Source organism: Vollenhovia emeryi, unplaced genomic scaffold (assembly GCF_000949405.1).
Source record: "Vollenhovia emeryi isolate VEMERY1.0 unplaced genomic scaffold, V.emery_V1.0 DF939150.1, whole genome shotgun sequence".
Taxonomy (NCBI): Eukaryota; Metazoa; Arthropoda; class Insecta; order Hymenoptera; family Formicidae; genus Vollenhovia; species Vollenhovia emeryi.
In genome coordinates this window covers 524,710-537,348 of record NW_011967216.1, presented here as the reverse complement: position 1 = coordinate 537,348, position 12,639 = coordinate 524,710, and the positions used below count along the sequence as shown (strand labels likewise).

Here is a 12,639-nt window from a genome sequence, read left to right as displayed (position 1 = left end):
CGACGACGGCGACGGTGGTGTTGGTGACGGTGATGGTGTTAGTGGTGCTGGTGGTGGTGGTGGTTGTGATGGTGGTGGTGGCGGCGGTGGTGGTGGCGGTGGCGGCGGTGGCGGTGGCGGCGGCAACGACGGTCGTCTCGCCTCTCGTTCCGGCGCGGCGCCTCGCGCACCGACCTCCTCCCCCCTCCTCCTCCTCCTCCCGCGCACGGCCGATCCGTGAAAAACTGTTTCCGCTGCGCGCTTTACCGGCGCTCAGCGACGACGCGATCACAGACTACGTCGACGGCTACGTACGAGGACGACGATCGCGGACGACGTCGACAACGTCGCTCCGCTGCTCACTTCGCGTTCCTTCTCTCCCTCTCGCTTGCACGCCTTCCCTCCCTCTTTCTCTCTCGCTCTCGCTCGCTCTTCCCTCTCTCTCTCTCTCTCTCTCTCTTTCTCTCTCTCTCTCCCTCTCTATACTCTTGGCTATGCCTCGTCGCCGCTACGAATCTCGATCGGGGTTCACTCTGATTCTCGATCGACTCGGTCGCGACTTCCGGCTGCGAGCGCGAACCCACCTGTGCCCGTAGTCGTCGCGGCGGCTTCTCCTTCCCTACCCACTCTATCTCTCTCTTGCCAGCCCGTGGAGAGCCGGACGTTACTCGTACAGCACGGAACGAACACGCGCGGGCCGATCCCGTACGTCGCGATCGTCGCTCACGGATCTCTCTCTGTCACGCGAAAATAAACAAAATGGCGGCGAGTGCGGCGGCACGGCTGCGCGCGCGGTCGCGCTCGCACCAGCGCGGCTTCACGCACGCAGCCCGCGCGCGCACGCACACACACGCACGCTCGTGTGCGCGCGCGCGCGACGTTCTCCGTATACACGGCAGGCCACGAACTAGCTAAAATCGCGTAGAGCGCCGACTCGACGCGGCGCGGTGAACCGAGTCGGCGGATCGTCGCGCGGGCTCGACGTGAATTTCAAACTAATTAATTTCTGATTAATTTAATTGGCGAAATTGCTCGTCACGAAACCACATAATCCTCATTCTAATTATATAAACGGAAATTGTCGACAAAACCGTACAGACGTACGAATTAATCGTCGATTAACTACGTTGATTAATCGGCGATTAATTAATTTAACCGGCAGAGTCACTTAAAGCAATATATTTGCGAGTGTAATACAATTTCCAGATCTTCTTTTCTCGTATATTAAACGACAAATTGACGATTCTGCGTGTGACAGTCCGCAAAGTACTACGGTGAGCCAATCGTCAAGTTAATAAAAGCAGAGAGAAACCTGAGAGCGGCCACGCCGGCGTTTTACTTGGTACCGTTTCAAGAGACCGTTTTACGCCCATATTTACTTTCGGAACCATTTTGCTATGCATCTTCCGGCACTGCCGATAAAGTCACCACTTTGTGCGTGTCCGTGCTACGCCTATTTTTTTCAGGATCGTGCTGTGAAATTCAAAGTTACATTAACATAAGGTATCTGCATATTTACATCAACTTTTCCCGCGTAGACAATGTAAATTTTATAAATTAGATGTCAGAATGCGCGGCACAGACATGCACCAAGTGGAAATTTTATCGGCAGAGCCCGAAAATGCGTGAAATGAAATAGTTCCAAAAGTAAAAATGGGCGTAAAGGCGCGCAAAACAATCTCCCGAAACGGTATCAAGTGAAACGCTGGCGTGGCCGCTCTCAGATTTCTCCCTGATAAAACAAAATGTCGTATTCCCCTAAGTTAATTCTCCCTGTGCGTTGAGACGATTATAAAAAAAATGACAATTTTACCCAGATACAAATAAAATTGCACGATTTCTCGCGTCAATATGGCGGACATGAGAAAGCGGCGAGAAACGTGGCCGATCTCGTTAAAAATTTTCTCTCTCGCTGCAGCCGGGACGCAGCCAGCGAGAGAAAAACGTCGATGTTGCTCGTAAGTGACGCATACACGGCATATCGGTTGCTCCCTTCTTACGCGGGGGCGGCGAGGGACGAAGAGGGGAGATGCTCGCGAGTCGCGAAGGTCGTAGACGAGCGGAAAAGATTGAAGCGCTCGCGCACGTAGGCGAGCCCCGAGACGCCGAGCTCATCGTTCACTCGCATTACGGATCGTATTACATTGTTTCTCCTTTTCTCTTATCGATCTCGATGGGGGCTGCGGCGTCCGGGGCCTCGCCGTCGACGAGGCGGAGCACTAGATAAACGCGTTCGTTCGCGGCCGAGCGGGAAAATTCAAAACTGTCGGAATCGTGCTCGGTCACGACACATTAATAAGGGGGTCGACCCAGATAGCACACGTAGTTCTATGAACATTCTTCTGGAGCACAAATATTCTTAATTTCAGAATATTCCAATCGAACATTCTATAAATACATATACAGATTATTACAATTAGAAGTCGTATATTCGTAAAAAAGAAAAACGTTTTTAGAATATTCGCCGAGAATGTCTTTGGAATATTCATTCAGAATAATTTTTTAATATTCATCGAGTTTACGTATTGCGCATTGTTTATTGCGTAATACACTTATCTTATGCAAAAGGTAGTGAAACCAGTGGTCATACCATATACAGGGTGTCCCAGTTTAATGTCCCGCCCCAAATAAATTTTTTTATTTTTGATCGCAGAAAAAGACGCTTCAGACAAAAGTTGTTGAGGTATATATGCCTCGGTGGTCGAATTGATTGAGACGCCCGCCTAGAGAGAAGGGAGATCCAGGTTCAAACCCTGGCTGAGGTAATATTTTTCGCAATAAATTTTCTATATTATAAAAATTGCCAGATACGGTCAATAAAAATCACTGATGATTTCAAATATTCTTGAAGAATATTCTTAAAATGTTCATAGGAGTGTCTTGTACTATGTGCAAGTTCTGTATCTTACAATATAGTGAAAAAGTGAACGACTTTGACTCTTTCTACGGGGACATTCACTTTTTAGCATTTTTACTATAGCGTAAGATACAGAAGTGAGCCCCTGGGGCGATGACCCGCAGATGCAAAAGAAAGGAGGGACGACTGTGGAAATCTCGACAACGCGGTGGATTTGAACTGTTTATTTAAACGTACAAGCACATGCTGAACAATAGTCAGAGTACATTCAAATAGAATTTCCTGTCATTCACCAATCGTCACGAGAATTCAATTCTCGTCCGGACAGGCGCGTTCGTGTATCCCCTCGTACACGGCGCGATGAAAGAGAGTTCGTGTATCTTGTTCATTTTTTGCGTCGTGTCACCTGTGCGCTTTCGAGCCGCAATCGTTTTTTTTTTTAATTAGATGTACGCTGTATTCCGATAACAGGACACCGCTATGTACAAAATCCGGCGACGGGATCCGACTATCTTTTCGGGTTTGTAAAGGAGAGGCAAAGTCTAAAGTGTGAAACATGAAGGAGGAAGGGGAATTTTTTTTTTAATAAAAAAGTGCCAAATGTACGCGTCCATCAAACACGAACTGTTCTACGAAACTACTTTGTTTTATGCCGAATAAAATGTTTGTGAAAAATAAATTATACAAAAGTGCTCTAATATATATCCAAGGAAAAGTATAAGGCAATTATATTGCATAAACTTCTAACTGATTTTCGTATCGGTAAAAACGCATTTTGTCATTTTAGATTTTCCCACTCCTTTAAAACTGACGCGAGAAGATCGTCAGATTCGACTGCCGGATCTCGCACGTTTGAAAATGTATCACAGTACAAGAGTTTCAAGATAGCTCTAAAAGGGGCAGGTAGCATTATTCAGAGCATCGCACTACAAGAATAAAATATTCAAAGAAGGAATCTTGCTGTGCATGCGTCAAACCATTTTTACTTAAACGCTCACTTGAAGTAAATCCATAAGTTTCAGATTGATTATAAATACAAGAGGCGATGAATAATCTATGTTGTGCACGGCTGCGTACAAGAGCTTCGCAATACTCGGTCACCGCTTCATTTCGCTCTCGATGAGACAATCAACATGTCGCAGGCCAAATTACATTTACTGAAGTATACGTTCGCTTTCCGAGAATTTTTATTCAAATGACTGCAACATAGATTATTTATTGCACCGCCTTTTCTCTTTTGACTCTAATCGAAGCGGAGAGATCTGAATTAAATATAATGTCAAGAGAATTGCACGCGCACAGAGATCGAGAGTACACAATTACATATGTAACGATTTAAGTAAGGCATGATTAAGGCAACCTGCTCGGCAGACTTAAAGATCTTGACCCCGACAGTATTTTATTTTTCTTTTTAGTCTCGCTTCATTGTAGAAGACTCAGAAACAGTAAAGGATGTGTGTGTTTTTTTTAGGCACCTCGTTTGGCAACCTGTCTACGCGATTACAAAGAAGAAGTTATCACAAGTCGCTGAAGTATGCACTTTTGATGCATGACACGAAATGCCTCTATCAAGACACATAGAAGTACCTTTCCAATTTGAGATTAATTCTTTGATTATTTGTTCGGAGCGCGCGTACTCCACAATTGTGTCGCGACCTTTTGAATGTTTCGCTCGTAATCGAATAATAGACTACACCTTACGCCCTTACGACGCAAGCGATAAATCATCGAATCACACAGCTTCCTTAAGATACTTACAGTTCAATATCGCTTATCGCCTAGACATGTAGCACATCATATATCTGTCTTTTTTTTAATACTTTACGTTTTCATTAGGTATAAGCACTTTCTTCTCTATTAAACATTTATACACGTTTTATAATATTTAATGGAACTTTTTAAGCGTACTAGACACCACTCCAAATGTTTTGTCGTGGAGCTCAATTTTTATATATAGTTCATCTCAGTAACATATAAATATAATTACACTATCTTGTTAATAATTTGCATATTGCTTTTTTTGTCGAGCAGCATTCCTTGCTACTGTTCTTCTTTTCCAATTAGTACATTAGAGAGAAGAGAGGAATATACAGCACTCCCTAGATACATGACATATTGTGTCCATTTTATGTATTAGATATAAATTTCTTGAAAATAGTGTAAAATATAAGACGATCAAAACATAACAACAAAACAAATTCATCATGAACACATAACAAAATCATAACAATCGTAATTGAATCGCAACATATGCATTTGTACTTAAGAAATCGTGTAAACTTTCAATATTTATAGCTAAAATAAATAGTGTAAATAGAAGTTCACAATTAATGATTTAAAAATTATATAATGTGACTACAACTTTTATCACATATCATACATTTATGCTGTTTAGTAAAGTATTGTTAGCATAGCAAACGTTAGCTCTAATACTGGTATAGACACCTTACTTGTGCATACATCATTATTGTGTAACAATATTGAGTTTGGGGTTTTATAATTAGCCATGATTTGCCATTATTATCAATACCTACAACAAAGTAGAAGTAGGGCATCTCCTGTTATCAAGGAGTATTATCTTTTAACGCTATAGACTATTTAAAACTGACAACACAACACTATTTAAAACGACAATGCTATTTAGTTGCTAATGTAGTTATTACACGTACCTATAACGCTCAAGGAAAGATATGTTCTACCGTATTAAAACTTTTTTTAAGACTTGACACAATGGGTGGTCCCAATAAATAAGAATATAATCAATTAATAAACGAAAGTATCTATCCTGTGACTGTTAATTCTCTATCGTATTGGCCCGACAGTTTGGTCTATAATTTGTATTACGTCTAAGTTAAACATAAAAGCTAGATTATTCGTCTCGTAAGAAATTCGGCCTGTCGATTGCTATATATTTCATTGGTAGCAGCAAATTAGAAATAAATTCCTAATATTTAGGAAATTATTTTAGAATACTATGTAAATTTTTGCAATTTAAAAAAATGTTTGAGATACATTAGTCAAGTTACAGTTTTTGATAGACACTGCAGAGTTGCTATAAAAAATTTCTCTAACAAAACTCGCAGTGTTACAAAAAGAACGTTACCTTTGTAACATTTTAATGTCAGCCACGTAAAGCCAAATAACATTTTACCTAATGTGTGTGGCACAATACGAATGTCGGGGACTTACCGACGATACATTTATAAAATCTTTAGTTAGCCTCATCTAACAATAAGTCTTCTTTCACTAAACGAGCGATTTATTCCACGGCTTGACTAGATCTTTACGGTGTTCACTGGTAATTGTAGTCTATTATACAAATCTTACTAGAAAAGTGTTTCCCGTCACCGCTATAAAAAATGGACAGACTTAGCAAGTACATAAATCGTACAAAAGAAACGTGGCATCTGTCGCAAGAACGATACAAAGCGATCATTCTTTCATATTTCTGCCTGACTAAAAAAAAAAATAAAAACAAATCTCCATCTATGAATACATTACCCATCCCGCGAATACGCTCGCGGTGGCCTCGAATTTCTTTACTGGATCGAACAAACTTTTGAAGTTCCCAGAGAATCGTCCATCGCCGCCGCACGCCTTCTGATACCTTCCAAATACACCTCGCGATTGAAAAGTCCAGCACCAAGCGGAATTCTAAAAATAATAGTGTACATATAGATTGCATGTTATCTGGTGCATGCATGGATTTCAGCTATATGGCCATCGTCACTTGAAACGTCAATAAATAACAGACAACGTACGTGTCGATACCCGGCCTCAACGTGGTTTTAAAAACTCCCCAGACCGGCTTGTGATCTGAGGTGCAAATACCCGGAACGGAATCGTACACCAAGCACTCTATGACCCCGTCCTTATGCGAATTAGAAACCTCGTGGCTGACGCGCCTGATGTATCCTCTGGTGTGGCTTTTCCCCTTGAAGAGAATCCTGTCGGTGTACGCGGGCGTGCGTTGCTTGCTGCTGGAATCAAAATTCTGCGTTCCCGGATCGTACTTGTAGGTGGGAGGGAACATGATCGCGGCTTCTTCGAAACCGCGCAACACCGCGCCCTCGTTTAGGATACTTTTCAATTGATCTTTGTGCATGTTTATCGGCGATTCTTGCGGAAAACACGTATTCGTGATCCACTGAATCACCTCCTCCCTCGGCTGAGACAGACGGAAGTTCAGATCACCGCACCAAAACACGCAATCGAAATTTTGCGTGACATCTGTGAAAAAGTGCGATGCATATGTATTTATTGTGCAATACGCAAACGCAAGACCGTACGAAGTATAACGCTTAATACCTTTGCTCTTGTGCCTGGTGGGTAGCTCTTTGGGTAGCTCAAGGTTTCTAACGATTCTCTTGATATCGTTGACCCGTTCTTTTACCTTATCTTGATGCGCGGTCAAGTGTGCGGTGACGAAGAGAAAGCTGGTGCCGAATATCATGAGAGCTATCGCCACCGCGCCCTTCGTTCTGAACGCCGTTCCGGTTCTCGTCGAGAAGCTGTCCTCCTCCGGGATGGAGCAGAACCAAATCAGGTCCCGTCTTATAAATAATGCGAGGTGAAGCGTACCGAGATTACTGCTGGTCAACAGCACGTGCGAAGGGCCGAGGGTCTCCTGCAGAGCGGCTTCCCACTCGTTACGTTCGGAACACGACTCTTGAGTTCCTATAGCTAACAAATCGGGAACGGTCTCTATGTCGCACGGCAACATAAAATCGTTCAGCTCCTTCGGCGGAACCTGGCCGTTCATGTTCCACGTTCCAATAAAAATTTTCAATTCCCGATTAGGCAACACTTTCTCAAGCTCCACTGACCCGAGCAAGGAATTGGCGGCGATTCTTCCGTGAAGAAAGTTCCTGCGAAATTCAAATTGTTACAGCCACCTGATGAACAATTGCGCCGGATAATTCTCTTAAAAGGAAAATATACCTTTCCCGTGCCTTTTGAGTAGGAATTAAATTAAGCACTTGTGCAGCAAGTAACGATTGCTTTGCTAAGCTATCCATAGACGCTCCTGTACAAAAGTAACGGTCTTTCTGTTTCGACAGAGCATCGTGGGACGTTGACCGTGGCTTATGCTGGATCGGTGCACTTCTAATAGAGTCCGGACTAGAGTGTCTCATAGAGTTTGTAGGTGAGTTCACGATCAAGTTATCCGCGGATCTCCTGTGAAGCAATCTACGACGTAATTGTCCCGATATACTCGGCGACAGCGATCCGGAAGAGGAGTTTTCACCTGAAACAGCATGGAATCACATATTACGCATGGGGATTCTGTCGGCGGTACTCGTGCATCGTAATTGTGCTAAGAAAGAAAAAAAAAGAATCATCCATTATTTCAAAAGCAAAGAACATACATTGACGGAAATATACTTCGTGCCTAAAAATTAGTCTCGTAACGAGATTACGGCATTCCGTAATGGAACCAAATTGCCTCAATTGCCGCCTACTACAAGTCTTGGCGCTAACACGTGCAGATTCGTAACACGATGAAATTTATGAGATTTATCAACATTCAGCTCAGCATAAACGCGAACACCTTGAACTCGTCTCTTTGCTGTGATTGAACATGTTTCGCGTGAGTACGTCGGCAAAGCCAATTTAATTGTTTGATTAATAATATATTTGGAACTAGAACAGAGCCAATGCTACAGGAAAATTGAATCAAGCAATTTGTCAGATTAACTTTAAGTGGTCGTACTTCTAACTCCAACACAGGCAGCCCATGTCTCGACTTATACAGTAACCCAGTAAACACCGACCAACAGTTACGCAAACATCAACATTACAATCTCCCACTCAACAATAGAAATGTAACGTGTATCGCACATAACAGTTGCATCGCTGAGTAGAAAATTACAGTATTATGTAATAAAACTGTTAGTTGGTATTTACTGGGACAGATCTAAAGCCTACGTGAAATTATCCTATTAGATATATATATATATACATATTTCCTAGCGTTCTATATTAATTAGGAAAAATGAAGAGATATGTAAAGTACAAACAATTATAGCTGCGCACAAGCAACATCACAGCCCCAAACGTATGCCTGTACTTGACATTTATGTTTCTAATCTAATCTAGACATAAAATAACTGCATATCTCTTAAATAGAACTAACGTATGTATACAAAACACACATACTGCCAATTTAATAAATTTCTCTTTGACAATAAATACTTGAAAGAGAAAAATTTAATATCCCGCGAGAACAAAATGTAAAATGCTAGCCAAAAAAAAAGACACACAAAGTAATTGTAAGTTTTAAGCAGCGCATAAATTTCGTATATCGTTTGGTACCTTCTTTCTCTGGCTTTTCTAAGCAGCTATCATGATACTGAACCATACTGTAAACATCGGTAGGATTGGAGAATTGCCGTTCCATTTCCAGGAAGAAATACGTGATATATTTCCCCTTTGTAAAGTACTCATCCTTACTGTATACTCGAGCTTTCTCAGACTCAATCAGACGTTCGTTCTCGTCTTCTGAAGTTTCTTCGAATGAGTCTTCCGTCGAGTCTGCAGAGAAGTCACTATCTTCACTACTCTCTTGAGAAATCGCCTTCGTTTCTCTTACTAAATATTTGCGCGTGTCGCTCGTGATTTCGCTAGCATTATCGAGGGACTGTAACACCGCGCTTTTAGGGCCGTAACTTTTCGCTCCGCTATCGTGATGCATTGTCCCAGCATCTCCCGGAGCCGGCCGGGAACTTACGCCTATACCGTTATCCTGTTTTAGAAAAGCAATTTTTGTACTCATATGTCTGTCCGAGCCTAAATTGAGGTCCCCCTGCTCGTCCTTCGCGGCATTAAACTTGCGACGCTTTTCACTCGTATCGTCACCTACATTTTTGGGAGGCCTGGGAGGCCTGGCACTTTCACTCCTCACCGCGCTCTCGCGATTCTCCCGCGTGTCCAACAAATTCTTATCGCTACGCTCCACCGCGCCGGGCGAATCAACCCTCGGACAAATTTCACCGTCTTGCGAGCCAGCGTTCTGGCCGGAGCGACGAGATGCACCTCCCGACTGATCCATCTGGCCGCTACCGAATACTATTTTCTGCTTATAAACGTCCGGCTGTTCGTCCAACTCGTTGTCTCTCCTCTTAAATACTCTACGTAACTTGTGAAAAAAGCTCTTCTTCCGTTCCCTACTCGGGTCTGACATTTCCGATGAATCGCCCGCGCTCGCAACGACCGAGGCAAACAGTGCTTCAAACGATAAGGCTATCAACTAAACTCCACGTCTACAACGGCTTTACATATATATCGATAACACTGGAAGCGTTCTATCCCGCTCCGTACGCACGGCTCTAGAATGTAAGGTGGAGGGGACGCGCAAGGTCATCATCAAACCGTATTACACACAATACGCATGGAAAGAAAAGGAGTGCCGTCCATTTGAAATTAGATATGAGGTAATTGATGTTTTTTCCTTTTTTTTCAGATTCCCCTCCTCTGCGTCACGTTTTAGAATAAATTAGCAACCGTTGTGCCGAGTGCTCGCCGCTAGTCCGTTTCCTAAATGTCTAACTGCCGCGGGACGGGACGTTCCTAATGCGAATTCTGATCCCGGTTTTCACCGGCGTCGCTTAACTTTGATCCTGGTTTAGTTCGTCCTTCGCCTCTTCCTAAAACCCAATCTGCAATACGTTCTTTCCGAAACATTCTATTTTATATAAGCGAATCAAAGCGCCTACAAAATCTTGCCGACAACGTACGATTGTGCAATTTGGCAACTTGCGCAGTTTCCAAACGTATTTATTGGCTACAAAATAGAATGTTCCTGGACGCAAAGGGCGTTGTAGATTAGGGGCCAGTTTCACAAACATCGGTTAACCCTGTTAACTAGGATTCAGTCGACATCCTATCTTTTCTATCTTGTTCTCTAAGAAGAGACAGAGAATCAGTGAATCTTCGGTTAGCAGTTAACCGACCTTTGTGAAACTGGCCCTAGGCCCGGTTGCACCGACATTGCGTAACTTCAACCTTAGCTCAATTTCTCTCTTCCTCTGTTTCCCGAGGGGTAAACCGTTGACCAAAATCATGTATGTATGTGCACCAGTGCCTACTAGAGCCTGTATCAGACTACGGGCTGAGATTGAGATTAGAGATTGGTAAACTTTACTGTGATTGGTCAAATGTCTTACTTTATCTTATGTATCATGCTTTATCTTATTTTATCTCTATAATCCCAGATAACACATAGGACGGTATTCCAAGGCTGCGGTCAAGCTGTCGCTTCGAATGTTACGAAGTATTCTTCTTCTCTTTTCTTGCAGTAAAGATAGAAAGAGAGGAGAAACGCTTCGAAGCATTTATAGCGGCAGCTTGACCGTAACCATAGTCAGGTCTTCTATTCAAGACCGTCTTGAATTCATCTAAAGATGCTGTGTGGAACATTTCATTGGCTACGGAGTTTCTAAAGATGATCTTAAGACGGTCTTGAATATAAGATCTGACCACGAATACCGGCTACAGTTCTATGAATATTCTTTTGGAGTGCAAATGTTCTTAATTTCAGAATATTTTCCAATCGAATATTCTATAAATAAATAAATATATATATATAATAGATTATTACAATTAGAAGTCGCATATTCATAACAAGGAAAGAACGTTTTCAGAATATTCGTCGAGAATGTCTTAGGAATATTCGTTAAGAATAATTTGTTTAATATTCATCGAGTTTATGTATTGCACATTGTTTATTGTGTAATACACTTATCTTATGCAAAAGGCAGTGAAACCTGTGATCATACCATGTATAACCGACACGCTATATTCGATGGATTATTCTATTCACATTTGAAAAACATTTATAGTGGTGGCCAGTCGAATATTCTACGAACATAAGATAATTATATAAGAATGACCTATGGAATATCCCAAATATTCTTGAAGAATATTCTTAAAATGTTCATAGGAGTGTCTTGTGCTATCTGGGATAGTCTAGTTTGCACCGATCATTTAATACGCGTATCAAATAGTGTATTTCAGCCGATCAGATAATGACTAAATCTATATTTACTAGGTATTTACTATTTGATACGCGTATCAAATAGGGCTCGGATTTTATTCCGTTCTTCGAATAAACGTTTAAACGTGAAACGTTTATCCGTTTACATTTTCTTCCAGAAAAACGTTTATTTGTAGAAAAAGGTTTACACGTTTCAACGTTTACTAAACGTTTAGTAAACGTTTAATAAACGTTTACACGTATATTAAAGCCTAATAAACGTTTAAACGTTCGTTAAGTAAAAATACATGTATTCGGAAAAACGTTTCTAATAAACGGATAGCTAATTATACGTATAAACGTGTTTCCATTTAAACGTATAATAGCGAGCCCTGGTATCAAACAATCGGTGTAAACTAGGCCAATGCAAGGCTTAGCCGTAGACATATGTATACTAGACTACGCCATTTCTATGGACGCCACTGCCCTAAACATTGCAGACGTATCAAAAGAGTCATGATATCTCTCTCTCTCTCTCTCTCTCTCTGGCTCGCTCAGCGTTACGAGTGGGGAGGAAAAGTTGTAAACCAATTGGTTTGGTCGTTTTCCTTACAAAAATTCGCAAAAATCACCCTACTTTAGGCCTCGTCACACCAGCAAGACCCCTTAAGGCCTGTGTCCATGATGCTACAACTATTCCGTAAAAGCTGCAAGTCGAATGGCTACACAGTTTCTCGAAACTAGCCCTCGGACCAAGTTCCAGCGTCGTGGACACAGGCCTTTAAAGCCTCCGCTACAATGATTCTCGGTTCTGTCTACAATGGTCGTA

The 12,639-nt window shown here is 42.1% G+C and overlaps 1 protein-coding gene across 5 annotated transcripts in view; it reads right to left on the bottom strand.

Annotated features, from left to right (window-relative positions):
- Positions 1-3,045: 3,045 nt before the first annotated feature.
- LOC105565624 (72 kDa inositol polyphosphate 5-phosphatase) overlaps positions 3,046-12,639 on the bottom strand; it is a 14,022-nt gene continuing 4,428 nt past the window's right edge. The window contains exons 1-6 of one of the 5 annotated variants that reach the window (XM_012018966.1): positions 9,699-10,271; positions 9,152-9,581; positions 7,778-8,084; positions 7,145-7,704; positions 6,598-7,066; positions 3,046-6,490 (exon numbers count right to left, since the gene is read on the bottom strand). In XM_012018966.1, coding sequence (XP_011874356.1) covers positions 6,376-6,490; positions 6,598-7,066; positions 7,145-7,704; positions 7,778-8,084; positions 9,152-9,581; positions 9,699-10,019 — 2,202 coding nt within the window. In that variant the 5' untranslated portion in view covers positions 10,020-10,271 and the 3' untranslated portion in view covers positions 3,046-6,375. Of the gene's footprint in view, positions 6,491-6,597; positions 7,067-7,144; positions 7,705-7,777; positions 8,085-9,151; positions 10,273-12,639 lie in introns of those variants that run through there. The other 4 variants (XM_012018967.1, XM_012018968.1, XM_012018965.1 and 1 more) reach the window with 4 other exon arrangements.